Raw genomic sequence first — 27,400 nt, 5'->3', positions numbered from 1 at the left:
GGTAGCATGCAAGCTATGCTCTGTATAAAAAAAACATAGATGTAGCTTCCAGGTCTGAAAAGTGAAGCAAATGTGAAGCAGTGTGCCTTAAACTGTATTCTTTGTAATGGCCAGCAGGGGGCTGACGCCACAGGTTGCAGAAAGAAGCCCAATTTAAAAATAATTTGTGAGTTGATGAGTTTATGGCCTCACTTCATTTTAAGTTACTAAAGCACTTTCTTCCTTAAAATTATTATTATTATTATTAATAATAATAATAATAATAATAATAATAATAATAATAAGAAGAAGAAGAAGAAGAAGAATCCCTGAAAAAATCAGGAAGTTTAATGATTTCCGAATGGGTTTTTTTTTAAAACACAAAATGTTTTGCCATGTAAAATGAGGAAATTAGATTAAAGTTCATTTCAGCTTCTACCTTATCCACATGTTTTAAGTCACATGCCCTTCCTGAGCCAACTTCAAAGGTTTAGTGTCTCTGATTTTTTTTTTTTTTTTTTTTTTTTTTTTTTTACCTCCAATCGACCCAGCACCCTTTCACATGAATACGTTGACCAGTGAGGCGTGAAAATGAAGAAATGAAATAATTACGTTTAATATTAAGTATACAAAAAGGAATACTTTTAACAAAAGGCCAGGTCTCCTTGATCTTTAAGTTGAAGCAGCATTGAGATATTTAATGGCATCTGAGCATTGCAGAGTAAATCAGCTTCCTGCAATGATTCAAAACGTTATAAAGATGGGAGATCTGCTTTATAACCGTTAGAATAATAGCATCAGCAAGTTTAGTGGAAAGCAGGTTCATTATACTGTTAGGTAAAGACACTACAGTATTGGAGAGAGATCTCAAACAATCAGACGATCCCATTCCTGCAAGTGCTTGATAACGGGGAGTAGGAAGAGCTTCCTTTCACTGAACGAAAGTAATCATGTCCAGACTGATGGTTTCTAAGGAAGCTGACATCAGCTTAGGGCGGCTAAGTTAGTGGCACCCAAGCACAGATGTCCAGACACAGTTGAAGTAAAAAGGAAATTATTATAAAAGTTCAAGAACCCTCTCTAGAGCTAGTTTTCTTGTGAATGTATAGATTTCCTACTATCCCTGTTCTCCTGAACGCAGCAAAGCAAACCGCATGATTTTGTGGCACTTTGAACTTTACAAACAAACATGCTGACAGCGGCTGATCGTTTCTGCTGGCGGCAGAGGAGTCCTGCTGTGATGACTCCGAGCAGACAAAGTAAGAAGTAACCGTTATTAGTCCGCTGTTTGACAGCAGCGCCGCTTTGCGTCACATTTATCATCGTAACCGCAGACAAAATGTCCCTCCGCTACTACAACAAAGTGGCTGTTGTCACAGGAGGATCCAAAGGGATTGGCAGAGGGATTGTCAGAGTGTTTGGTATGAAAATGTCTTTATTTATGCTGGCAGTTTGCGCATGCAGCGAGGAGTGGCGCACTGAACATTTTTGCGTCTTTTTTTGTTGTTCTTTTATAGTGGAAAACGGAGCCAAAGTGGCGTTTTGTGGAAGAGAAAGTTAGTAAGGCTGTTTTTATTCTGCTACTTTGTAAAACAGTTACACGATTTCACTTTTGGCAGCATATATGAAAAGAAAAATAATGGGGTGCAGTGTTTTGCGGCATGATCAGACGTGTCTCGTAGGTGCAGCAGGTGAAGCTTTAGAGGCGGAGCTTAACAAGACCGGACCAGGCTCGTGCAAGTTTGTCAAAAGTGACATCTCCAAGGAAGAAGACATAAAGGTGAAGTGCAGCTTTGTGGGTGTATGGTCTGAAATGGAAAGAGTCACATGATCACATGATGATCACATGATGATCTCACTGAACTCAGTGACTCCCGCATTCACTGCGGATGTGTATTTGTCATTTGTTGGTTCCTCTTGTCTCTGCAGAGGCTGATTGCAGTCACAGTGGAGCAGTTTGGTCACATCGACTGCCTGGTCAACAACGCAGGCTGGCGTGAGTCTTTTGTGTGTGTGTTGTTGTTTTTTACTAACAAGGAGACATGACAACAATGCTGTGTTGCTTACTGTCTGTTTTTGTGTTTGAAATCTTCCTCTTCAGACCCTCCTCATAAACCCACTGACGACACCACAGCAGAGGAGTTCAGAGACTTGTTGAATCTGAACCTCGTCAGCTACTTTTTGGCGTCTAAAGTACGTTTTCACAGCTTTGGGTGCAAATAATTTCTGTCTTCGGTGGTAACAAAGACAGTCCTTAAGGATTAAAGTGATACATTTAAACACTGATGAATGAAATAAATAAAAAAATAACTTTATTTTAAAACGACAGGCGGGAAAACAATATAGGAAAAAATGTTTTCAGTGGTCTTAAAAGTACACAAGAATACCCCTAACATGGAATCTACCCTTTCCTTGTGTCTACAGACCACCTGTAATATCACTTTTGAGTTTCCAGGATTTTTGCATTGACTGATTGATTTTAGCCAAAGCCAGTCTGACTAACTAATAACACATAAACCCTTCACACTTTTCATTTCTGTTTGAGCTCTTGGAGTAATTGAAACATTATGTATAGAGGATCTTTGCACCACCTGAAAGTCTCTCTCTCTCTGCAGTATGTGTTACCTTACCTACGAGAGCGCCAAGGAAACATCATCAATATTTCCAGTCTTGTGGGAACTATTGGTCAGAAAGATGCTGCACCGTATGTTGCCACAAAGGTGAGCTTCTTTCCTCGTTTCCTAAATTTCAGCCCTCTGCCCAAAAGAATAGCATTGTAATGTGATGTTTTCTCCACAAGGGGGCGATCGTTTCCATGACAAAGGCAATGGCAGTGGATGAGAGTCGCTACAATGTGAGAGTCAACTGGTGAGGCAAACTGGCATCTGCAAAAAATTATCACCCCCCCCCCCCCCCCCCCCCCCAAAAAAAAAAGGTTTCTAGGGAGAAGATATATTTTCAATCTCCAGATTAAATTAATTGGATTTCAATTTAATCACAGGGATAAGATATAAAAATGTGTTATGCTATTAATGAATCGCAGGGGACAGCTTGTGACTAGTATATTAAAATGCAGTTACCTTTGTGTGCTTTATATAGAGTTAACTAGTCTCATCCAATGGTTCCCAAGCTAAGGGTTGGCCTCTTTACATGGTCCCAGTATCAGTCTGAGGGGTTGTGAGATGGTTGATAGGAGCAGAAGTCAGAAAAACATAATCTGTATTTCTTATTTGGACTTCTCTTCAGTCACTGCTGTCTGTGATAACTGCCACAAACCATAAAGCCCAACTTTCTTATATCAGCCCCCCCCCCCCCCCCCTCCCTTTTTTTTAAAACTTAATTTCGTAGCCATTGATAAGCTCTGATTCACTATTTGGGCTTTTCTACAGTAGACAGTTCAAAATTACACATTCTGTTCTCATAAATCCACAAGACTAAGATACCAAACAACTATAATTACGCAGTGAAATAAAAAATGTGATTCTGATAAATAAAAAGAAGAATTCTGGTGTGATATAAAAACTGTAGAGATTCTACAAGTATTTCATTCCCTTTAATCTAATAATGCCTTTCTTTTTCTAATCGGAGTGTCTGGCTTTTGTTGCAGCATTTCACCGGGTAACGTGATGACACCTCTGTGGGAGCAACTAGCAGCACAGACACCAGACGCAGCTGCCGCCATTAAAATGGGGGAAAATGCTCAGGTACATTCAGGAAGGTGTTCAGAAGCCGTGCAGATTATGGGGGCTGGTTAGTAGTGAAGAGTTGAGTTATGCAGTCATTAATGAAAAGTTATTAAAATGTAATAAAAATGATCCGTGCCATCATCAAATCACAAAGAATCTCCACATTGGATCAGGGCAGCGAACGCCTCTGGTGCTGTTGGTCAGCAGGCTGCTGGTGGAAACTGTGCTACTGTTGCCTGAAAACAATGGAAGAGGAGAGGAGGAAGGTGTGTTAGGAGGCAGCGTGAGCGAGGAAAAGGCAGGAGTGTGGAGGTCAGAGATAGGGGCTTAATGTGAGGAGCTAGCTGATATGAAGGAGAGAAGGAAGGCGGATATTTTTCAGAGCAAGTGTCTGACAGAGATGAGAGTCTGCAAGGTGGTGTCATGGCAGATTGTAGCTAGGCAGCATGAGATAGAGACGAGGATCAAATGGTGGAAGTTGAAAAAGGAAAAATGTAAAGAATTCAGAGAGGAATGTCGACAGCTCTGGCTGGTAGGGAGGAGTTACCAGATGATGGGGAAAGCTGAAGTGATGAGGGAATGAAAACAAGGACACTTGGGAGAGGAATGAGAAAGTATTGGAAAGTGTTCAAAGAGTTTGGCAAGGAAAAAGCGGGATAGTCAAGAAGATGCAGACAGCTGATAGGAGTACTTGGAGGCTAGGTGTACAGCAAACACAGGTGGCAAAGGAGGAAAAGGCTTTTAGTGAGTTGTATGTGAGGCAGGACACTAAGGAAGGAAACTTTTATCGGTTCGCTAGGCAGAAAGATTGAGCTTGAAAGCCAAAAGTGCAACAGGACAGAGAGTGGAAGTTGCTAAGATTTTTCACCGGGAATTACCAGGATGGACATTATTAGAAATGAATACATCAGAGGGACAAGTCAAAGTCTGAGAGGCAAGGCTGAGATGGTTTGGACATGCCCATAAGAGGAACACTGGATATACTGGAAAAAGCAAAACTAAACTGCCACACACTGGAATCTCTCTGTCAGGCAGTCAGCATCGACGCCTTCAGTCTTGGATCGCAGCTGAACGAGTTTGTGTAACAGGCTGCATTTTTTCCATTAGAGGTTTCCTTTGATTCAGGCAAGAAAGCCTGTTTGAAGCTGACGCAATACAAGAGGAGTAACTAGACAGCCACCTCCTTTTAGTTTCGCATTTATAGAAAAAGAGTGAAAGACAAGTTTGTTTCAGTTCTTTAAGTGTTGTTGTTGTCTACATGTTTTGTTAAATTAGGATCTGTCATTTTCACACTTTTATTATGCCTGTTATCTAAATAATGGAGGATAGGAGACCCTCTGTTAAGCCTCTGTCGCATTAGGAGGTTTGTAGTTTTCCCTGTTCATGAGTTGAGAAAGCTGAAATTATGAAATCTCCAGTTTTTTGGGGTTTTTTTTGGGGGGGGGGGTTGCATGGGAAGTCGTACAGGAGTTTTTTGAAAAGCTTCTCCTTCTTGGCAAATACTTGTGAGCTAGGAAGCAACAGTTGGAACAGCTGCAGGCCTGTAGAAGCACAAAAACAAAAGGAATTTACCCAGTGCACCCAGAAATATGCAGTCTAGGACTGAGAAGTGACACACTTTCTTCTCCAACAGCTCATGGGTCGAATGGGGACTGAGGCTGAGTGTGGACTGGCTGCTTTATATCTCGCTGCCGAGGCCACTTTCTGCACCGGGATTGACCTGCTGCTCAGTGGAGGAGCTGAACTGAACTACGGCTTCAAGAGTCAGATCCAGTCCTAACAATCCTGAGTGTCCTTGTGGTGGAGATATGTGCAAATGTGCTGGTTACATGACTAAAATGAATACTAAATAATTTTGGATATAAGGAAAGCAATTATATTAATTGATTTCAAGTAGTTTGGTGCTTGAAGTTGAAAATTTAAAGCTTAGAATTTTGGCATCCTAACCTTGAAACTGGACCTGAACCACTCCCCTATGATTAGCCAATCAGCACTAGCCTCTCTGCCTATAATAACCTGCTTTCGCCTACCCCAATCAGAGGTTTGTTTGTTTTTTTGTTTTTTTTCTCTTCCCTCATGCTTCCAAGGACTTCCTGAATGAGACTGCTGGCCAATAAAACCGGTCACTACAACTGCAGAGCTAATTATTACATTGATTTGGGTTTTTTTAATACACTAACATCGTTGTGTCGTTATTCTGAGACGTGTAATTCTTTCTGAATTATTAAACTGGTAGAAAAGTTGAATAGAAGATCCTGAATATTTCAAAGTCGGCACACGCTGCTCGTATCCTGACGCTTCTGGGTTCAGGGAGAGCAAGAAGGTCTCGTATTTCAAAGCGGAACGCAAGCTGACTTGGAGCGTTTGTTTCCACACGGACTAACAAAGTTGTTTATCATCACTGGCGTAGCGGAGATGGCAGCCCTCCGGACGGTGAGTCGATTGAGTGTCTGTGTGCTGTTTATTACCAGGTTGCTGTGATGTTGCGGGTAAATGATTAACCTGAATGGGCGGTAAGGTGGCCGGTAATCATTAAAGAAGATAAGAGGCCAGTAAAACATCCTGGCCCACTGCTACTGGAGAATTCGGCGCGAGCGCGGAGCGTGGCAAAATTGTACAGCATGGAAAAGACCAAACTTAATGCAGAAATGTGGAGATTTTATGTCTTCTGCTTATGGTCAAAATAAAAACACTCCAAAAACACTAAGAAGATGCAATTGTTAACCTTAAAGGCGGTTAACAAATTCGGCTCACTTAGAGACGAAAACATTTTATGTTTTTTGGGATCATTTGTTTCTGCTTAGGAACTTTGAGGTTTTCATGCGTGACGTCTTGTTTTTGGTCAGTCTGTCTTGTGCGTCGACTTAAATATTAAAGGGCTTTTAGTTGATGCACATTTACAGAAAATGCAAAGTGTCTGTGTACATTGCTACCACGTTATTACTCTTGTGTTTTACATGTAGAATGAATAGAATAAGTTACTTTCCTGCTGTATTAAATGCCACAATTGAATGCAAGAAACTAAATGTTGCTTTGGGAAATAGGGATATATTTCATTCATCAGGTTTGTGTGTGGCAAAAATCAACTCGGGGAAAAAATATAGCTAAGCTCTCATTGTGCAATAAAGACAAAATCTTGCATCACCTTTACGCCAAAATGCTTCCCTAAGCTCCATTGTGCAGAAATTATGGACACGAGGTGATAATTATATTGTCTGTCTGTAATGTCAGTGGTTTAGCTCTTTGACCTTCAAACATGCCAGAACTGGCCTGTCAAGTGAGCTGCCCTGTGGCCCTTTATCAATGCCAGCTGTCATCTACCAAATATTGGAATTAGATTTTAAACTTCTTTAAATGTTGTTTCAATTGTATGCATACAATTAACAGCCCAGTACTTATTAGTTTGGTAAAGTTAAAACCATTTAGAAGCACAACCTGGATGTTTTAGCCCTGTATCCATTCTGCTTTTTTAAATATTTAACTATTTTTCCAAATGTTTCTACTGTTTAACATTGTTTTTATTGTTAGAAAGAATCTAGTTGTGTATATTAATTATTTACCCAATATTTAACTGATATTTAATCATTTATTTCAACACACTTGTTAACTTTAAACGCAATCATTTACTAACTGGTCAACTTTTTCCTAGTCATGATTTAGCAGTCAAATTGTAATTTCTGTTTTCTTTCTTCCCTGAACTTGTCAGGCTAATTATTTCCATTTAGTCTATGGAAGCTGTAGATGTGCTCCCAGTGGTTCAATTACTCAGGGCTCCAAATTGCTGCTTCATACCACAGAGGGGCATTTGTGTGATGACTATATATGAAAGACTCCGTGCTGTTCAGTTGGCAAAATTAAAATCAGTTAAAATATGGGAAACCCAGCACCATATTAAGAAAGGTAAACTAAAATGTGAAATTTCGAGATTAATTAGAAGATTGCTTCCATAAGTATTAAACTGCCAGGACAGTTGATCTTAATACGGGTTAAATAAGTAAAAGTATAATATCCCATCCTGTCTTACCCCAGGGCTGAATTACCTTTAGATTTCTCATGTTACCTTGCCTGAATCCAAGTATGAATGCCAAGATCTACAAAGCCAGTTAAGGAGTGGCACTGATAATTTATGTACCTAAACTAATGATGTGTTTTTATGAAATAAGCTTTTATGGTTGGCTGTTGCTTTCTTCTTATTGTGAAGCCCTTTGTTGCCCACATAATATCATTCTGCAGAGAGCACCCTGCACATGTGATCTGATTCTGTTTACAGCTCTTACGACTGTCTCCTTCTGGAATGTGCAGACAATATGATTGGTGCTGAGTCACACACACACCCCTCATAAAAAAAAACAATATTGCACATAGTCTTCCTGTGTGTTCCCAAACGTGGATCAATGATTGTCACCTGGAAATCAGAGCTTAAACTGTTATCTGTTAACAGAAAGCTGCCACATCATCTCACAAAGAGTTTCATCATGCATTCCTTGCAGGCACTCCATGGACGACGACTTCAGACTTTCCCCTTTTCCTTCGGCTCGCTGCGGTTCGCCAGCTCCTTTAAGGTAATGAGGAAAACGTTAACATTTTCTTTTTTCACCAGGTGAGACCTTGAATTACAGTCTGGCGAGCCTGTGAATGGCTGGTTTGGTATGGAGAACATGATGGTAACAGAAAGAAGAAAGTAACGTTCATTAGAGGGATTTGTCTCTTTAGCTTGGTCGAGTTGCTTTTTATTTACAGTTTCTTTCCATTTCTGTGTCCCCCTCACTCTGTGCCTGTTGTAATTATTTAATTCAGTTTAATTTAACCTGTTTAATTGTGTCCAAGTGATCTGTTAACCCTTACCTGACTATGTTTAACCACCACCAATTGTCCTTTTGCGCATGCTGTGTCAATAACAGCAATTTCAAAAAAACAATCACTGTTTTCGTCGCTTGCTCTGCTCTTGTCCGTCTCCTTCCTTCTTTTTTTTCTCCACCCGTGTCCGGCTCGCCTTTCCGTCTCCATCTCAGGCAGCAAGTCTCACCATTGAACGCAACACAGAATGCAAGCCGAAGCCCGAGCCCTCCACGCTGCTCTTCGGCAAACAATTCTCTGACCACATGTTGACTATCAACTGGTCGGAGAAGGGCGGCTGGGAATCTCCTCAGATCAAACCTTTCCAGAATCTGTCGCTGCATCCAGCTAGCTCTGCCCTGCACTACTCCATAGAGGTAAAGAGCACTCTGCCAACGTGCAGTACATAAACATGCATGATATTTTCACTGGGTGCAGCACCCTCTGCTGTAGTGTAACATATAAGTGAGCCTGTAGACCAGGAACTTGTAATAACAGCCAATGGCTGACACATATTGGCCAATGAAATGGTTAGGTATTGTCTTCTCACCTGATAATTTGATGAATATCAGTGCCAGAATGGGCTTAAAGTCGCCATAACCATTCAGTAAAAGGGAAACACTGCCACATTCATCTATACCTACATAGTAACTAACAAAAGTTATTTGTTTCTACCTTCTCCAGCTGTTTGAAGGCATGAAGGCGTACCGTGGCGTCGACAACCACATCCGCCTGTTCAGACCCATGCTGAACATGGAGAGGATGCATCGCAGTGCAGACAGGAGCAGCCTTCCTGTGAGTTTGCACACCATCAGAAACCTTGACCCTAATATATCATAGACTGTATATAAAAGATGGATACCATCCATTGATTTTCAGGATACTCTTTCCAGATCAATAGGTTATGAACATGCTAACCTTTGCTGTAAATGTGGGTATTTAAGGTGTCTGGTTGTTTTCTTGGTGGTTCTATTTTTTTATCCCTGGAGGCTGCTCTTTGCAATATATATTGATATCAGTATTTTGTTTGTCCTTCACACAGTATATCATTTTAATCAGAGTGGAAACGCCTCAGAAAAGCGATTTTAGACCATCGTGAGACACTGAGGCCTTATTCAGAGAGACTGTGGCACAGCATGACAAAGCGCTGCTCATTCTTTGAAGCCAGTCAGCGCAGTGAGGCTGCTGAGCACACGGACGGCTCTGGCAAAAAAAACACAGCGTGGTCTGGTAGAAAAGTTGATCCAGGCTTTTTTAATCCTTCATCTGGCAGCAAGTCAAGTGTCACGTTTTCTCAAAGCAAAGCCACATTTCTTCCCAAGATAAAAGATAAAATAGATAGGAGATAAAAGATCAGGTTGATGAGCATTTTCTCTTCATTCCCAAAATGTCAGTTACACTTGAGGAAGTGAAACAGGTAAAATAGATATTACAACACTGCAACCAGATTTGTGGGAGGGGTTGGATTAAACCTCATTAGGGAGGTGCCAAAAATTCCTCTTGCAGGAAGAATGCTGGTCATTCATTCTTTGGAGTGGAAAAACTCCATGATTCAAACTGTGTCTCAAACTTGGGTCTCATCGCCTTTTATGAGCTTTAACCTCACCCTGTGTTGCTTTATCTCAGTGCTGCTGTTGGTCTAAATGTGCTGTCGATGCTAATTCTTTAGCAAGGATCTAAAAAGCTCAAACTTGAGTGTACTTGGTAGAGAAAACTACATTTGGCTGCTCCCTTGCCTTAGACTCACTACACTCGGGAGATGTGCATGTTTGATTTGGCAGGGTTTTAACCCGCCTGACGCAACGCCAAAGGGGATTTGCGTCTATGCTGGAAACGAACTAAAACTTTCCACCACCACACAGGAATAGGTTATCTTTACAGTTTCACAAACGAGTTTTTTACACACCCTCCTGATGTCCTGGTACCAGAGTTCACACTTCATTATTGTGAAACTGTTTCACAGGGAAACAAACTTTGAGTATAACTAAGATACTGTGAGTATGCAATATATATGTATTTGGAAGAGTCTTGAAAGTGTCACACTAGAGGTGGGCGATATAAACGATATACGATAGAAACTATATAAACATGGCCAACGATAGAGAGTTTGACTATATCGCTCTATCGCATGCTGATGATGTCATCAAGCTGCGCCTGTTTTGGTCGAAAGCGTCGCAGCGGCTGCAAAGAGATGAAGCACTTTTGAAATATGGGGAAAGCCAAAAACTGCGCTTCTTCCACTTCCGTAACATTGATTCATTAATGTTGAATTCTCTCGCAGCTGCTCTATTCCCATGTTGTTGCAGTATATTAATAACTAACCTCGTATTGTGGATGAATAATCTTAGTTGTTCTCCTGACGAAGTTTGGCCCGTGTATAGCATCCTCCGATACGATTACATTTGTCCCTGACCACCAGAATCCCTCACCTTAACTTTTATCGAGTGGAAAAACGTTGGCGTTCATCCTCCCGCTTCACTGTGCTAATGTTATGCTAACATAACTGTGTCGCTAGCAATCACGTAACACAACATTATATACCAGGTAGTCCAACTTCAGTAACCCTGCAAACGCCACTGCTGTTTAGTTTTCTGTCTTCATTTATGTTGGAAGTGATAACAGAGCTGTACGTTTGAATTGGTTTCAGAAATCTCTCAGTCAGAACATGGTATGAAATGTTTAGGTGTAAACTAGCGAGCTAACTTCCTGTTAACTTCTAACTCCGTTAAATTTAATAAATTCTGTTTTCATGGATGCATGGATGTAAAACTTAATCGTTACACCCGATAAAGCAGCAACGCTGATGATTTAATTAAAGATGAAAGAATTTAGACCGTTTTTAACTCTTAGTGTTCGTTTGGGACCTGAAGTGGACGGAGTTTTGGACCCAGATTACTCCGCGAAGCTCCCCACTACGCAGCCGTAATGCTCTGACAATCCATCAAAACATTTTTTAACAGATTTCTGCACGCCAAAATCGGTTCGAGGTCAGTAAGCACAACCAGAATTCATACATAAGGCACACTCTCAATTTTTGAGAAAATTAAAGGATTTTAAGTGTGCCTTATAGTGTGGGAAATATGTTATACAGAAGAAAAGAATATATCGCGATATATATCGTTACCGCACATGCTTCAAATTATATCACGATATGAATTTTAGGCCATATCGCCCAGCCCTATAGCCTTCTGGAGAACAAGACTTCTGTTTGTCTTTCTGTTCTGCCTCCAATGGAGAGCCTGGCTGCTGTTAGAAGTAAAGACAAACAGGGAGGATCGTAGATACTGAACATGTGGGCTCAGCTGTTTTCCTATTTATGCTTTATGTTTATGCCCTCTAGAATCCATCACTGACACGTCATGAATAAATTAACCGAGAGAATTATAATGTTAATTTGTGACACTTGTTTAATTTTTGTGTTTTTGTGTTGAAAAGATTTTACCTCATGTATATTTCTCCAAAGATAGGATATTCTTGTGTTACTGCAGCCAAAAAATTAAGTACAGCTTATAATAAAGTAGAATACAGCAATAAAATATAAGAAAATTTGCAAAAAGAAGAAAGACTCTCAGTAAATAAAAATCTAAATAAAATGCAGTCACATGCTTTGTAAAATGTTGACTACATAAAGGATAAATAATAAAGGATCATTACATTTAATCTAATCTACATTTAAATTTGGTCATTCCAGCACCAGCAAATGTCAGCATTAAAGAAGCTCAGTGTGATAGAGTGCAGGGTGAAAATACACTGAATGATGATATGAGAGAACAGGTAATTCTCTACTATACAGATAAGATGGCTTATAAAGTGAGGGCGTGAGGTAATGACAGCGATTAGTATCTGTCCTCGTGGCTGCCAAGATGAAACCGTCTGCCGGAGAAAGTAAGTAGTGCAGAGAGCGCGGGAGTAGACGGATAAGAGTTTGTAAGCAACCTCCTCTCCACCACAGCCAGAGTCATTTGGATGATATTATATTAGCCAGATTAATGGTGAAAGCTTACTGTTGAATGTCTTTTCCTTGTGCAGCTGTTTGATAAAGGAGAACTGCTGGAGTGCATCAAGAAGCTGGTGGAGATCGACCAGGAGTGGGTCCCCTACTCCCAGGATGCCAGCCTCTATATCAGACCCACTTACATTGGAACCGAGGTGAGCTTTAGTTTCACTAAAAGGCCTGTGCAGGTTCCACGTCAGCCAGGATGTGCTTGAAATGTCCTTCTCCTCATTAACAGTCTCCTCTTGTCTTTTCTTACCTCACATCCAGCCGTCTCTTGGCGTGTCTCGTCCAGGAAAAGCTATGATCTTCGTCATCATCGGCCCAGTCGGGCCGTACTTTTCAACGGGGTCCTTCAACCCAGTGTCCCTGCTGGCAGACCCTGCGTTTGTGAGAGCTTGGAAAGGAGGTGTTGGGGCCTACAAGATGGGAGGGTAAGTTTTTACCCTTAAGTGTGCATTTGGTGTCTGTCTTGCTGTGGTTATGAGTCGATTTTGTGCATAAAAAGAACAATTCAACACAATTGAGTTTGAAGGACTTCTGAGAGAAACCGGTAAACAAAGTTGAAACTAATTTACTGACGATATGGAACCCAAACAAGCAGAAAGAAGTATAAAATACATTTTTAAAAAGTATTTTAAAAAATCTGAGGCAGTTTACCAGCTTCACGGCTCTGTAATGTTCAGGTGGACTTTCTGCAGTGCTCCACACCACAGCTGTTTTCATTCAGCAGTGGATCTGGATGGAGCCCAGCTGTGCAGATTATTCACTTTCCTGGTGGAGATGAGAAAGCCGGCCTGAGTGTCAAAAAGGAAAGAGCTTGTGTGATATTTTAGGTGGTATATTTGCATTAAAATCAGCCTTAAAATATTCAGCATTAACCGTACAATGGCTTCAGCTGGAACATTAATGGTCTGGACCATCACCTGTGCTTTTGAAAACATCTGCAGTTAGGTCAAAAATAATCACGAGACTGAGGAGACAAATCGGCGTTCCTATAATCTCCCCTGATTCCATGCAGCCTGTAATCACGGCCCTGCTTCCACATGACTCTGCTGTCCTACATCAGCACCTGCTCGGCTCCGGCGTGATTACGTAACACCGCTGAACACCCACTCGATTCGCTAAGCCAACAAATCTGCTCTCCTCCATCAAAGTGGAGTAAACACTTCAGCTGTCGGGCCTGATTTAGCAGCAGTAGTCACATGACTCCAGTGGAGCTGAGAGTAATTCGGTGGGCTTACGTTGTTTGTTACCTCTGCTAAGGAGTTTATTTTATTGGTTACTTTTTAGTACAAGATATGGCAAAATTTAACTTATATCTTCACATATTCATATCAAACTGAAATAAGAAACACTGTGAAATTTCATCTCAGTGCTCTGAAGAAAATATCAAAAACTAATCCAGATCCAGGTTTCCTTTTAGATCCCAGGACTCACTTCATGCATGGTCTGAAGGGAATTTTCAGCCTAGCTGGAGGTTTCTAGTCTGTGTAGATTAAGAGCTTTGCAGTCTTGTTTAGCTAATTGTTTAAATGTTATTGTGCATTTACTGGTACAGAAAGTAGAGCCTGATTGATGCTGACGTTTTAGATATGATCACTAAAGCCAGAGCACATCAGTCGAGCAGTGTAGTTGGAACTGGACTGTGATTTTTATACTAGACAAGCAGATAAAATCCTTTATTAAAGCTATTTGTTTTTATCATTTGAGGCTTTTATCCAGAATCAAATCCATTTTATCTTTGAAGATTTGTGAATGTCTCATTCGTGCTTTCATCACAACGTGTCTGCACTGCTGCTTGAAGGCGTTTCACCTCTCGTTCGAGACGTTTCCTCAGTTCTAAGACGAAAGGTGAAGAATTCAGGTATTTAAGCCCTTGAGGGAGTTTTCACTTAAAAGGGTTGTTGACCCACTATTGATTGTTTGCATCACCACATGAGGTGTGAAAAAAGCTGTGGGTCATTATCAGCTGAGGTCACAGGTGAAACCGTTGTGAGACCTTGCCTCACCTTATCATGTGTGTTCGAAGAAGGTCGTTCGCAGTGGGCATAGATGGCTTCTTTCACTCTCCTTTCAAACCATCTGTGTTCTTGGTCCAAAATGTGAACGTTTGCATCCTCGAAAGAGTGACCTTTGACCTTTAGATGCATATGTACATCTTAGTCTTGTCCCATCGAGGTGGCTCTTCTATGTTGTGCCATGCGTTCATGGAGTGGCTGTTTAGTTTCTCCAGTGTAGATGTCTGAGGGACTCCTCGCTGCACTGCACACCATACACTGTGTTGAACTCACGGAGACATATTTCAAAGCACAGAGCTACAGCTCTGCTACGTCAGTCGAGCCAGTCTGCATTCCTGACATTAAAGCAGAATATCACAGAGGGCTGTACGTCAGGGTGTCTGTATCCTTCACTCGAAGCTAACGCAGCTTGAACTTAGTGACGCTCAGAAAGAGCTGGCAGCCGAGCACAACTCAAGGCTGGGTTCTTAACACCATTGTTCATTGTTTATTGTTGTCAATCCAGAAATGATTGCGGTTCTGTGGTTCTCACAATGTTCCTTCTAACAGTCGTGACATTAACAGGATGCTTCCTCGTCAGCACAAACACCTTTTCTTTGGGTGCTGGTGCCTGTGCACAACAACGGTTGCTCTGTCATCATTCTTTGGACTGAAAACCTGACATGTCACCGTGTCTTCCTCACTTCTTGAAATTAATTATTGTTGGATTGTGTGACTTTACTTTGGTTACAGGTTGTGATCTTGGCGGTGTAAGGCTTGTAATTGATGACTAAATATGTTATTTAAATGAAAAACAAGGAGAGAAAATGTGCTAATACTCTTGTGTTCATTTCAGTCTCTGTGGAGGATGTTGTAGAGTTTTATTTGTAAATCACCGGTGCTGCATGTTGGCACTGATGTCTGACCCGTCTTGTCGACATCAGCAGTTTTCATTTATTATTTGCATGTTGTATCTTGCTTCTTACCTGCGTGCCTCCTGCCATGCAACACACCTGCACGAGTCACCCTCAGAATAGCCCCATTCATAGATGTATGGCCCCACTACCACTGACTGCCACCTGGTGTGCAAAACATGCATTACACCAATGTCTTTATATTATGTTTTTCAGTCCAAGCCGCTCTGTTCATATGTAATAAATCAGGCTGTCTGTCTTATTTAACTTCTTTCCAGTAACTACGGCCCCACAATAGCGGTGCAGAACGAGGCAGTGAAGCGAGGCTGTCAGCAGGTCCTCTGGCTGTATGGACAAGATGAGGAGATCACCGAGGTCGGCACCATGAACCTCTTTATCTACTGGACCAATGAGAAAGGAGGTCAGATTCTTTTTGTTCATATTTGGTTGTTTTTTCACCCAGTCATCTTTTTATTGTTCACACAGTTTAAACCTGCTCTTGTGAATTTTTCCTCTGTGGATGCAGAGAAAGAGCTGGTGACCCCGCCGCTGGATGGCATTATTCTCCCAGGAGTGACCAGACAGTCGCTGCTGGACCTGGGAAGATCCTGGGTAAGAGACCGCTGTTAGGTCAACAAGACAGCTGCCGGAGCCCCGCCCACACTGAAAGTCCAGCACAGATGCAGGATAAGCAGAAATAGAACAAAAGGAGTCTCATTTTTAGTCTGAGTCTTAGTTAGTTTGTAGCATCCCAGTGCTTGTTAGCATTTCCCAGCATGATGCTCAGTGGTGTCATTTTTTGCAGACGAGCGTTTCCTAGTTTCAGAAATTGTCTTGAACAAATTATTTTGGTTGGTCGGGCTTCTCCGGGTTGCCAGGTGGGAATTTAATGAGGCATTCCAGCTGAAAGATTACGATTGGGATTTCCAACTTCTACATTTGAATGTAGTGCAGCAATAAAAAAAATAAAATAAAAAAAATTCTTTCTTTGTGTGTTTCTGTCAGGGAGAGTTTAAAGTCACGGAGCGGACTATGGGCATGAAGGAGCTGCTTGGAGCTCTGGATGCCGGGCGAGTCCTGGAGGTGTTTGGTGCAGGGACGGCCTGCGTCGTCTGCCCCGTCGGCAGCCTCCTCTACAAAGGAAAGGTGGGAGTTCATCTCCTGGTTCTGATGCTGCTTATTTTTCATGAGTAATAGTGACATTGCGGGGTTTCCTGTGGCCCATTATCAAACATGAATATTTAATTTTTCTGCTTTGCTGAGTCATCAGGCAACATTTGTGGACAAATAATTATGTGGAAAGTGTTCGTTTTTAAATATTCATGTTTGACGGTGTGAGGAATCCATGGAAATCACCAATAACGTCAATATTTCCTTCTGTTTTCTCTCAGATGTACCAGATCCCCACCATGCAGAACGGTCCAGATCTGGCCAAAAGGTTCTACAAAGAGCTTACTGATATTCAGGTAAGAGCGTCACCACATTTATATCCCAAATCTAAGTATTAGGCACTTGGAGCATCTTTAAAGTGATCAAGGGAACTTGAATGCTGCTGCTTCCAAGTGGCAGCAAGAGGGAACTGAAAAATACAGGGTCCAGATTCCTAAAGTGTATCCACACGAAGGCAGAAATGTGTAGTATTTTCATTAGACCTCTTCTGCACACTGTTCTCTTTCAGCAAGGCATGCGCACAGATGTGCAGAATTATTAGGCTTCAGATTAAATTTAGTGTATGTAAACAGAACCAAAACTCCAAACGTGTGCATGCTGAGTCACAAGAAGCTATTGTCTATGCATACTCTCTCACCCACAGAATAGAAGATGGACGTAGCCACTGTGGCATGTGAGCATATTATAGATAACTCTCCTTTTAGTTGTAGAAGGACCAATGTTTACGAAAGATTTCAGGTTCTATTAAATATTTAACTAGAACCCGAGCCTATGAAGTCACTGAGATCACTGAGCAAGGACGATCAAATTCCCATAAACATCAACTCTTTGCAGCCAGAGAAGTCGCCCCCTGCTGGCCATTAAAAAGAACTCTGGCTTAAAGCTCTTCTGCACTGGCTACACTCTTTAGGCCTCAGAGCTGTGCCCGTTTAGTTTATGTGAGGGAAAAGACGCAAAACACACCCATGCATGTTTTGTTTTTCTTTAACACATCCGACCTTGATGCCGATCAGTCCGACAGATATTCTTCTTTCTCAGATCAATAATCAGTAAAACATGATATTGAAAGAGTATTTATTTATGACTTGTTTTATGACAGTCTGCTATTGGAATAACAGCACTTGTTGCAGGCCTAGCTTATCCTGTGACTTTCTATATGTGAATTTATTTTTTATTTCACGCCCACATTTCCTTCCTCTGTATTTATTTGTTTCCCTCTCCTCTTTTGCTTCCTTGTGTTTCCTGCAGTACGGACGCACACCAAGTGAATGGGCTCCACTGGTTGTTTAAACAGCTACTTTGCACATGCCGGTTGTATCAACATTTAATCCGCTGATTTCAGTTTGGGACAACCAACAGCGACCCATCCCCTCCCCCCGCACCCACCGCACTCCTTTCATCCAATGAATGCACTCCTGCTTTGTCACTCGGGGACACAGACGCCTCTCTCTTCCTGTCTTTTTGGACGCCTTTCACGGATGTTACTGTCTCAGAAAACCAGTTGGTGGTTTGAATGCAGCAATACTAACGGCGACGTTTGCCGATATCAAGTCCGAAGAAAATTTTAATTGTTGGAGGGGAAAAAAGAGATTTTAAATATTAACATGATTCACAGCATTAATACAGACTAAACTTCACTCAGATGCTCGTACTTTCATTTTAATCAGCCCAGCATTAACAAACAGGCACATAATTTGACATGTTTCAGGTGTCGTAGTCACAAGCTACAGGTTTGTATTTGGTGTTTAAGACTTTGGTAGTTGCTGTTACTCATCAACAAATGAATTAAGGTGAATGTCACAACAGCAGTTGATATTAGCTCGTGGTATTTAACCTAAAACCTTTAACTGTTACATGTGAGTAGCCAAAACTGGAATAGCCAACCTTGTAAGGATGTGTTATTTCTTATTGTCGTGTACTTGGCGAACTGATCTGTAATTTTTCATGGGGCCACGTCGCTTGGACACCAGAGTTTGCACTAAGCTTAGTTGTAACATCTGTGTGTGACTCGGCTTTTTAGAAAATAATCATGAGTGGGTTTTAATGTTTGTTGGTTTTATTTGTAAAGACTTTGACAGCACAAAAAAAGATTTGAGCAAGCAGCAGCACGCACAAACAGAAGGACTGCTGAACGCCGACACGCTGCAGACGAGAGAGACTGTTAGATGCTGCACTCCTGAAAAATACTGTACGGTAGCAAATAGACCTGTTATTTTAGAGAGTTTTAAATTATAATTTTTCCTCCTCGTTGTGATGTGAAATTCAGCCGACTGTCTTCCAGAGTACTTGACTGTGTCACCATGTGTTTAGCTGTGACTTTCTCTGCTATATTTGTACACGCTGTAAGTCTCCTCTGTCCAAGTGCCTGATCTGTCTGTCAGCTTCTTCTTCATCTGTCCATTTAAAGCTGCTGATTTTGTCTTTAGGGGATGTAGCTGGATATGTAAAGCAATATCTGTTTAGTTTTTTAAATGTGCTGTTAGCTTTATTTGGCTGTTTTTGTTTTTACAATAAAGCAAGGTTGAGTTCAGTGGGTCCTTTGTTTGTTTTTGGGGTTTTTTTTTAAAAATCATCTGTATTTAAATTTAGCATTTGATTAAAAGTTCTTCTAGATGATATTAATAATAATCATTTAATCAGTGTTTTGGTGATGAATTTATGATTTAAGCTTTGTGGTGTGACTGAAGGAACCATTAGAAGATGGGTACAATGCGGTGAGCAGCAATACTCAGGCTTTGGCGATCAAACAGATGCAATCCCTCACACTTACAGCAGCATCAGCAGCCTTAACAAGCAGTTGAATGTGTGCACCTGATAAAGTGGCTGGTGAATGTCTGTCATGTTATTGTGCAAAACCAATTCTAACAAGCTTGAAAGTCAATGTTTGCTGTGACCGCCTTTATTCCTCAACACATCCTGAACTGTCGTAGGTGCGCTTTCTTGTGATTTCTTTAAGTAGTCTTCAGAATGAATTCTTCGGGCTTGTGGAAGGACATTCAGACCTCTGCAAGTTGTTCCATCCTGTCAAGATGATCTCATACGTCCAGACTGTGAGGAGGTCAAACCCTGATGCTTTCCAGATGGATCAAAACGTGGTACTTTTCTGTGTTTGTAATTCCATCAATTTTGACAAAATCTCCAAGACCACAGGCTGAAACCACGACAGAGGCTCCATTGTGTTTACAGATGGCTGTAGACGCTTCCTGTCGTACGTCTGTTGTGCCTCGTCTGTAAATACTGACAAAGATTAAACCAAATATTTAAAATGTGGATTCTTCACTCCATCAGATCTTTTGCCACAGATTTTCAGTCCAGTTCTTGTGTAATTTGGAATATCTCTGACTTTTCCCCCACTTTCCTTAAGAATAGCCTCTTCACAGCTGCTCATCTACAAGACGTTTGTGTCGAGGCTTCAGTGAGCAGTAGATGGACCAGCTGAAGGTCCAGATCTCTCAGGTCTTCTGCCAAGTCTTTGCTGGATTGTCTTTTTCCCTTAAAACATGGCATCTGCTGTCAGGGTTTTTTTTTTTATTTTGTTTTTCCCCTCCACTTTTTTTAGTTTGTAATTTTAAGGACAGACTGCATGCACACCATGTTTTCAGCTAAAAACTCTGGGAAATCCTTGTTGGTGCAAAATTACAATTTCGTGCTTGTCAGTTATCTTTGGCATCTTTTGTGGTTGATCTGAAAAAATGGGAACAAATTACTGTTTATGTGACAGGCTGCTAGTAACAAAGTGCCTAAAGACACGGTGTGAAATTGGCTTTATAAGTTGCCTTTTTATCTTTGATTAATTTAATTGGTCGGGGTTATCTGTCCACTATCAAATACAAGCGTGTCAAAAAGCACCAAATGTCCAAAGAGGATTTTCTCACAATTAACTTTTATTCTTTTATGAATACAATAAAATGGAGCCCACGACATCCAACAAGGCAATCTTCTTAAAAATAAGTAATTCAGTTGCTTTGCATTCAGAAATCCAGACGCTTCTCCAGTAACTAAAGATGGACGCCGCCATCTTTTTCACAGAAAGAAAAAAAATGAGATATGGCACAACTACTAAACTTTTTTTTTCTATTTTAGCAGGAAAAAAACTTCATTTCATACAGTTTAATATTTTACATTTGTCTGCACTAAGACTGGAAATTGTTTCATCAGCAGTTTATGTAAATGCAATATAATCAAGATGTATTGCATGACTATAATACCACAGTATTTACCCAGGTTAAATACTTTATAGATACACTTTCACTTGAATCTCTGCAATCATAGAAAAATTACCACCCACTTCCCTCAAGCAAGGGACAAAAACAAGTTCCGGTCCTCATTTCTGGTAGATGATATTAACCCTGAACCTTTGTCCAAGCAGCAGTGGTGGATCTACTGTTCCTCATCCTCAGAGTCTGGTGTGACGCCTCCAAACACAGCAGAGGTGTGCTCTCCCAGCGGGTTGTAGAGGAAAGCTTCGATTTCTCCCCCGCCGTTGGTGTTTTTCTGGAAGTGGATTTCTAGCAGGTCCTGCAGAGTTTCCCGCTCCATGATGTCGGGTATTCCTGTCAGCATTACCGCCCGAGGACACTGCGTCATCTTGGTCTGATGGACGATCCACCACACACACACACACACACACACACACACACACACACACACACACACACACACACACACACACACACACACACACACACACACACACACACACACACACAAAACCCTCAAATTTATTAAAATATATTTTATTAGAATTTCAGTAAGAGCAGATACAGATAATCTGATAAATGTGCTTACCTTCAGGTTTGAAATTTTCCCGTTGAGGAAAGGCGTCACTCTCACTGTGTGCTTCTTCTTTTGGACACTCAAGTCATGGAACTCATTTTGTACCACACGTTTGGCAACTAATACAAAAGAAACAGTCCATCAGCTGGTGGTCAACAACAACAATCCTGATTACTCTTTATATGCACAGCTCAGAACATCATAATCCACCAAACACAGAGTTATTCTTGTCTCTGAAGTTTCATTTAAACAAACTGCCCTGTGACATGAGGGTAAAATATTCGATGCTCACTGTTGTTCTCCGCAAACGTGAGGACCACCGTCTCAGAGTCAGACAGGTATTCACAGTCCGCCACCTCACCGCCTCCATTTTTAGTTTTGGAGAAATGGATCTCCAGCTTGTCCACCAGAGTCTCGGTCTCCATTCTGGGCAGGTTGGAGATTAAAATACGCTGAGAAGAAACCTCAGAGTCGATCTGCGGGAACAGATGGGACACGTGAGCAGATCAGCTAAACCTGGGCCGACGCCGTCTTTGATTCGCTGTGGTCGTTTGTTTTACCTCCACCAGCTTGGGCAGCATCAGATGAACCGGCCTGGCCTCCACTGTGATGCTGCACTCTCCTCCCAGATCCACCTGATGCTTCTTCAGTTCCAGAATCTTCCTTGCCACTGGAAAATGAAACAGAGAGATCCGGAATTTTAAATTTAATTTATATTTTTGAAAATAGCCGAAAGTGATGATGAGAGCCTGAAGATTCATCTTGCAGATTATTTATTTCATTTTGGAGCCCTAATAATCTAATAATAAAGAACTAATAATTTTATTTGGCTCCAGTTTAAAGCCAAATAAGCTGCAAAAAGCATCTTCCTGCTTGCAGCTTAGTAGCTGGTTTTGAAAAGTGACATTAGGCCCCCTAGTGGCTCAGTTTTGCCCTGCAGCTGAAGGTAGATACATTTATCAACATACTTTTTGAATTTTTCTGTTGAATGTGGCACAAAAACGTGAGTGCGATCCATCTACCTGCTGTTTAAGCCACCTACAGAAGGTTAAAGGGGGAGGAGCTAAGGCAGCTTGTTTAATTTAGAAGTCCTGCACCAAACCCCAAAGTAAGAAAAATAAAAATTATTTTGAACAGCAAATCACGCAAAGCTCCTCCGGTACAGTGCATGAATAAAAATATGGAAATTAGCATTTTAATACTTTATGCACACTTTTTAATGTTTCTGTTAAAAATAAGATCTAATCACCTGCTTCCTTTTAACAAACGCAGATAAATCTGAACCACGCCAGTGCCGGCAAAAACTCACCGACTTCCTCCTCGAAGGTAATCAGCGCCGTCCCGCCATCCATCGGGTAAACGATATGTGGCTTCATCTCAAACTCTTGCTTGTTGTTTGCATTTCCAGTCGCTCCCTTGAAGACCATGTCCCTCTCTGGTACAGAGGTGAACACCTGAAATCAGCAGGTACAGGTTAACGGGGTGAGGTCACGGCGTGTCGGGCTGCAGAAGGGGGTGTGTCTCATCAGGTTAACGTACGTCGGCCTGTTGCATCAGGTGCTTCTTATTGGCCTCTTCCTCCTTAATAGCAGCATTAGTTTCCTTGATCTCCGCCACCAGTTTGAGCTCCTCCTGCTTTAGCAGATCCAGCTTCGACTAGAAGACACAGAAATCAAAAAGCATTTAAGGTTTTGTGGGATTCTAATGTGCTGTTTTCTAGTGATTCAGTTTCTTAATTTACACTGTTAGGAAAGCAATTACAAGTATTTACATTCACTCAATATTAACAATAACATGTACTATTTTGTTAATTGTTGTTTAATGCCATTGCGTTGCTTGTCCTATTGTTAATATATATTTTTATGAGTTATTGTCACTTAAAATTTTCCATTTCATATTTAACTCCCACCTTGTTTTCAAAGGCGCAACCTTAAAATTCATGGAATAACTATTATCTGTCCTCTTGACTCCTTGTTTCCTTCCTGTTATTGAACCTCTGCCATCTGACCAACATTTTTCCCTTGAGGGGAAGTGCAGTGAGGAAATTCCTTGGGTTTTACTCTATACTTATTCGCAGTGCTTTAAATGGTGGTGGAAAAACTCAGAGTAACACTGAGAAATAAGCATGTTTATGTCACACATGCTTTACCTTTTCATTGGCTAGCTGGTCTCCGTAGGAGCGTTTGTCAGCTTCCAGATCCTGGGTCAGTTTGTCAGTGCGGTGTTTGAACTGCTGCTTCAGATCTCGCCGGTCTTGTATAGTTTTAGTCAGCTCCTTTGTCTCCTCCATCAGCTGGTCATACTTTTTCTGTGGACACAGAGGGAGAGCTGAGTCCAGGCTGTTGTTATTATTGATGTCTAATCAGCATGACATGTAACATCTCTTTAAACACGAACTTTTGTGGTTGTATTTTGTGCAGAACAACAGAACAACTCTTCTCGGAGTTTAATAAATGTTAAAACAGTTATTTTAATAACACACAATCTCTTCTGAGTTCTGTTCTTCTGCTCCTAATAAATACAGCATGCTTATGCTGTGTATATGTATTTCAGCCTTTATTTAACCAAAACTGAATCTGTGTGTGAGCATTCAGCTAAGATAGACAGCAGCTCAATCTGCAGTGTTTACAGAACAACACACACACACCTTTAGTGGAAGTGTTTCTGATTTTAAAGCTGAACCTATGGTCAAAGGCAGGACCTGGACAGAGACATGCAGTGGACCTCACACACCTGCACATTCAGTTTTCTTTTCACCCGAGCGCCTGCTGGTTATTGTAAACATTTCTCCTGTTTTGTGTTAAAACACCAGAAACAGAATTGCTGCTCATCTCATCGGGGACATTACTACACTGTAGTGCAACATACGTTAAAGTCTCCTTTACATTATGTCTACATTATTATACTCTTCCATTTTTGACCCATTAAGCCATGAAGGTTTAATTAAATTGTATGATTTCGTGATAAAAGCGTGTTCCCTCCACAGCGTGGATGAACGAGAACTTGGATTCAGAATGCTAACTTGCAGTTTTTTGAGAAGTTTGATATACGTTTGTGATCATATGATGCAAAATGTGCACTCCTGATCTTTCTCGTAACAGTAAATAATATTCCCAAAATGTCCAGGATGCAGATCGGGATTGACTCCAGAACTTTAACCACTTCTATGTTTGGCGACACCACCCCTGTGGTAAAATGTTCATGCAACCTCTTGGGTAATAGTGCTCCATACTAAACAGAACTAATCACACAGCCTCTTTAGTGGAGGTAGAAATCACGAGATCGAGAACTGGACCTGACAGAGAGCTTTCTCCCTACTAGAAATAGCAGTTTTAGGAAGTCAACATGCTTACAGCAGAAGATAAAAACATGAAACTTGTGTACGTTTAGAATGCCTGTCTCAAAATAAAAAAGGTTTTTAGTCTGTTTTTTGAATATACACACATATGTAACTGATCTCAGGTCAGCAGGTAGCTTGTTCCACAAATATGGACCACAGTAACCGAAGCACCCGCAGCATACTTGGATCTCATTTTAGGACTGGGTTGTATTCAGAGACATATGAATAGTTTAGGAGCCCTGCGTGTAACTGGAGGTAAACTGCCCAAGTGTAATGAAGCCGCACTCATAAATTCTCAATGCACCTTGTAGTTTTTGATTGAAGCCTTAATCCCCTCCAAGGTGTCCTCGGATTGTGAATCCGGAACCAGAGAGAAGTCCTGAAACACAACATGGAGACACGGAATGCCGGTGTTGTGCCAAAAAGTGATTGTCTGCCAAAAACTGATTTCCGGTATTTGCCAAAAAGCGATTGCTCATATTTAAAGTGCTATAAGTAACTTGTTGGGCTATAATATGTTAAACATATGTCAAATGCATCCCTTATGGATGACATAAAGTCATCTTGAGCCACAAACAACATTCGTGTAGCAAGATACAAGCCGCAATCAGTTTTTGGCAGCGACTTTTATATAACCTTTATTTATGCAGTAAAAAAAATCTCATTAACATTAAAAATGTATTTTGTAAGAGTAAGTTGCCCAACAGGACAGCAGAAATGGCAGCAAATATTACAATAGTTCTGTAAAAATATTTTAAGTGGGGATAAAGGACCGGATTGGTTATAATGTAAGTACAAGTTGTAAAGATACTTAAAAAACAGATAATGTTTTAATTCTTTATGTAACCCCTTTGTATCCCCTGTTCACCGAAGTCTATTTACGAACATACGTAAAGATATTACACATAAAAAATACACAGAAACACTGGAAATCAGTTTTTGGCAGACAATCACTTTTTGGCACAACACCGGAAGGTAAGTAAACGCCTACACTCAGGCTGTGTAACACAGTGGGTTAAATAGATATCTTTAACACACTTAATAAATGTTGGCAGGGAGAGCAGCATTACGCGTGTGGTTTAAAACGCTTTGATAATAACGACAACAACAACAGGAAGAAGCAAAACGAGCGCTCACCTCGTCTGACGACATAGTGAAAGTAACCTGGAAAAAAAGTTTACAAAACATTACAGATGTGACACACTGTCACTCATTGAACAGCCAAATGAGGTTTTTAACAGAGGATCGACACAGACTGAGAGTCAAACAGCTAAAACACAGCTCAAGTAAACTTCACAACAACAAAATGTACCGCAGGCCTGCTTTAAACCACACACAGATGACATCTCAGTAAGTTGAATTACTCTGAACCTGGAAATAAATCACCTAAATCAAGCCTCTGATGAAAACTCCCACATTTCACATGAATTTGCGTGTTTTTTTATCAAGGTTTATTTCTTATTTTTTTAAAAAAAAGCAGCCGCAGTGAACCTACCTCCTCCCGACGATCACTGCTCTGAACTCACACTCGTTCTTTCAGTTTCTCTTTCCCCGCAGGAGGATCCCCTGCGTCTTTACGTATAATTAATGCCGCTTCCCACCAGCAGGGGGAGCTGCATCCAAAATAAACAAAACGCTGCATTTAATTCCTGTGGGAAATACGGAACCTTACATCAGCTGCGAAGCACTTCATGAGAGGAAAAAATAATTCAGATTCTGTTTTTGGAACATCTTCAAGTTTCCGATTCATTTAACTTCTGATATAAATAAATATAAATACACACACACACACATATAAATTACGTCATATTTCCTTTTCTTTTATGTTTTAGCGGTGATGATCAGTCCGCACATGTATGCCAGCGTGTTTTTTAAAATTAATTATTAAATTACTTTTTTTTTTTACAAACCAAAGAGACAAATATATTTTTAAATATAATAATGTGGATGGTATTCGTTAGGGGCAAATCTAGGAACTTGAGAACAGGTATTGCAGTGCAGGCACGTTATGTCAGGATCAAAGCACACATCAGTCTGATCTGATGATTGCTGACAAATCCAGATATTTCCTGTATATTTTTATTGTATCTTTGTAAGAATATTGTTTCAGCCATTTTCATGTTTTTCAAAAACTTAAAATATTGTTTTTCACCCGTTTAAAGTTCATCCCCGCATCAATACACCTGTAACCAGTGATCAATTACTTCAATATTAAAATGTTGAACAAATATTCAATATTTAAGATTTCTCATGTGCAGTCAAGTTTCTTAAAATCAAAATTTGCCTGAAACTGCTAAACACTATACAAATTGTCTGATGAGCTCTGATCACAATACAACGTACCAACAGCTAAATGAAGATTTTCTATCATTGCAGTCTGCCTTTAATTCAGATGCTTTAAAAAAAATTAAAAATGAAAATGCAACCACATCTCACTGCCACATTCATACACCCTCATTGAATGTTCAAGTATTCGAGCCATACGCCTCTGAAAGTTCCCGAGAATCTTTCATGCTAAAATGTTCATTGAATAATTAGTCAGGCTTACATTTTGTTCAACCTTTAAGTTTGTATTTAGCTGTTCCAGCTGATCAAATTCACACAGAAGCAGCAGTGAATGATTTCTTTCAGCAGAAAATGTGAACTCGTGTCTGATTCCAGTATCAGTCTTGTAAAGTTCACATTATTGGTGCCGTTTAGTTCCA

General features: G+C 40.7%; 2 protein-coding genes across 4 annotated transcripts; one reads left to right on the top strand and one right to left on the bottom strand.

Annotated features, from left to right (window-relative positions):
* The first annotated feature begins 1,153 nt into the window (after positions 1-1,153).
* Positions 1,154-19,109, top strand: LOC309704868 (branched-chain-amino-acid aminotransferase, cytosolic-like). 2 transcript variants are annotated; one of them, XM_082530336.1, is made up of 19 exons: positions 1,154-1,238; positions 1,314-1,400; positions 1,497-1,535; positions 1,662-1,759; positions 1,909-1,975; positions 2,081-2,172; positions 2,595-2,699; positions 2,780-2,847; positions 3,587-3,683; positions 8,156-8,227; positions 8,678-8,878; positions 9,186-9,296; positions 12,531-12,650; positions 12,766-12,929; positions 15,688-15,830; positions 15,936-16,021; positions 16,415-16,555; positions 16,801-16,875; positions 17,828-19,109. In XM_082530336.1, exons 1-19 carry the CDS (start codon positions 1,169-1,171, stop codon positions 17,867-17,869), a joined length of 1,878 nt encoding a protein of 625 aa, XP_082386462.1. In that variant the 5' UTR covers positions 1,154-1,168; the 3' UTR covers positions 17,870-19,109. The 2 variants fall into 2 exon arrangements, with proteins under 2 accessions (XP_082386462.1, XP_082386461.1); XM_082530335.1 differs by lacking the exons at positions 1,154-1,238; positions 1,314-1,400; positions 1,497-1,535; ... (4 more) ...; positions 2,780-2,847; positions 3,587-3,683 and adding an exon at positions 5,454-6,098.
* A 1,747-nt stretch (positions 19,110-20,856) lies between these two features.
* ifi35 (interferon-induced protein 35) lies at positions 20,857-26,278 on the bottom strand. 2 transcript variants are annotated; one of them, XM_082531095.1, is made up of 10 exons: positions 26,191-26,278; positions 25,833-25,859; positions 25,000-25,074; positions 23,505-23,663; positions 22,895-23,011; positions 22,665-22,809; positions 21,916-22,025; positions 21,648-21,831; positions 21,368-21,474; positions 20,857-21,172 (listed from the first exon to the last, which is right to left on the bottom strand). In XM_082531095.1, exons 2-10 carry the CDS (start codon positions 25,845-25,847, stop codon positions 20,960-20,962), a joined length of 1,125 nt encoding a protein of 374 aa, XP_082387221.1. In that variant the 5' UTR covers positions 25,848-25,859; positions 26,191-26,278; the 3' UTR covers positions 20,857-20,959. The 2 variants fall into 2 exon arrangements, with proteins under 2 accessions (XP_082387221.1, XP_082387222.1); XM_082531096.1 differs by having other exon boundaries at positions 21,651-21,831.
* Positions 26,279-27,400: the final 1,122 nt, after the last annotated feature.

The sequence above is a fragment of the Aulonocara stuartgranti genome (genome assembly GCF_965226115.1).
Source record: "Aulonocara stuartgranti genome assembly, chromosome: 4".
Taxonomy (NCBI): domain Eukaryota; kingdom Metazoa; phylum Chordata; class Actinopteri; order Cichliformes; family Cichlidae; genus Aulonocara; species Aulonocara stuartgranti.
Note: the sequence above shows the minus strand (reverse complement) of the source record. Positions and strands in the feature narration are given on the sequence as shown.

Excerpts from the sequence above, each read along its gene's own strand:
- LOC309704868 (XM_082530336.1), top strand. The coding sequence starts at position 1,169 with ATGCTGACAGCGGCTGATCGTTTCTGCTGGCGGCAGAGGAGTCCTGCT. Across the intron at positions 8,228-8,677 it reads GGTTCGCCAGCTCCTTTAAG|GCAGCAAGTCTCACCATTGA; the intron begins GTAATGAGGAAA and ends TCTCCATCTCAG. Across the intron at positions 15,831-15,935 it reads CTGGACCAATGAGAAAGGAG|AGAAAGAGCTGGTGACCCCG; the intron begins GTCAGATTCTTT and ends CTGTGGATGCAG.
- ifi35 (XM_082531095.1), bottom strand. Across the intron at positions 21,832-21,915 it reads TGCTGCCCAAGCTGGTGGAG|ATCGACTCTGAGGTTTCTTC; the intron begins GTAAAACAAACG and ends CTGTTCCCGCAG. Across the intron at positions 21,475-21,647 it reads CACGTTTGCGGAGAACAACA|TTGCCAAACGTGTGGTACAA; the intron begins GTGAGCATCGAA and ends CTTTTGTATTAG.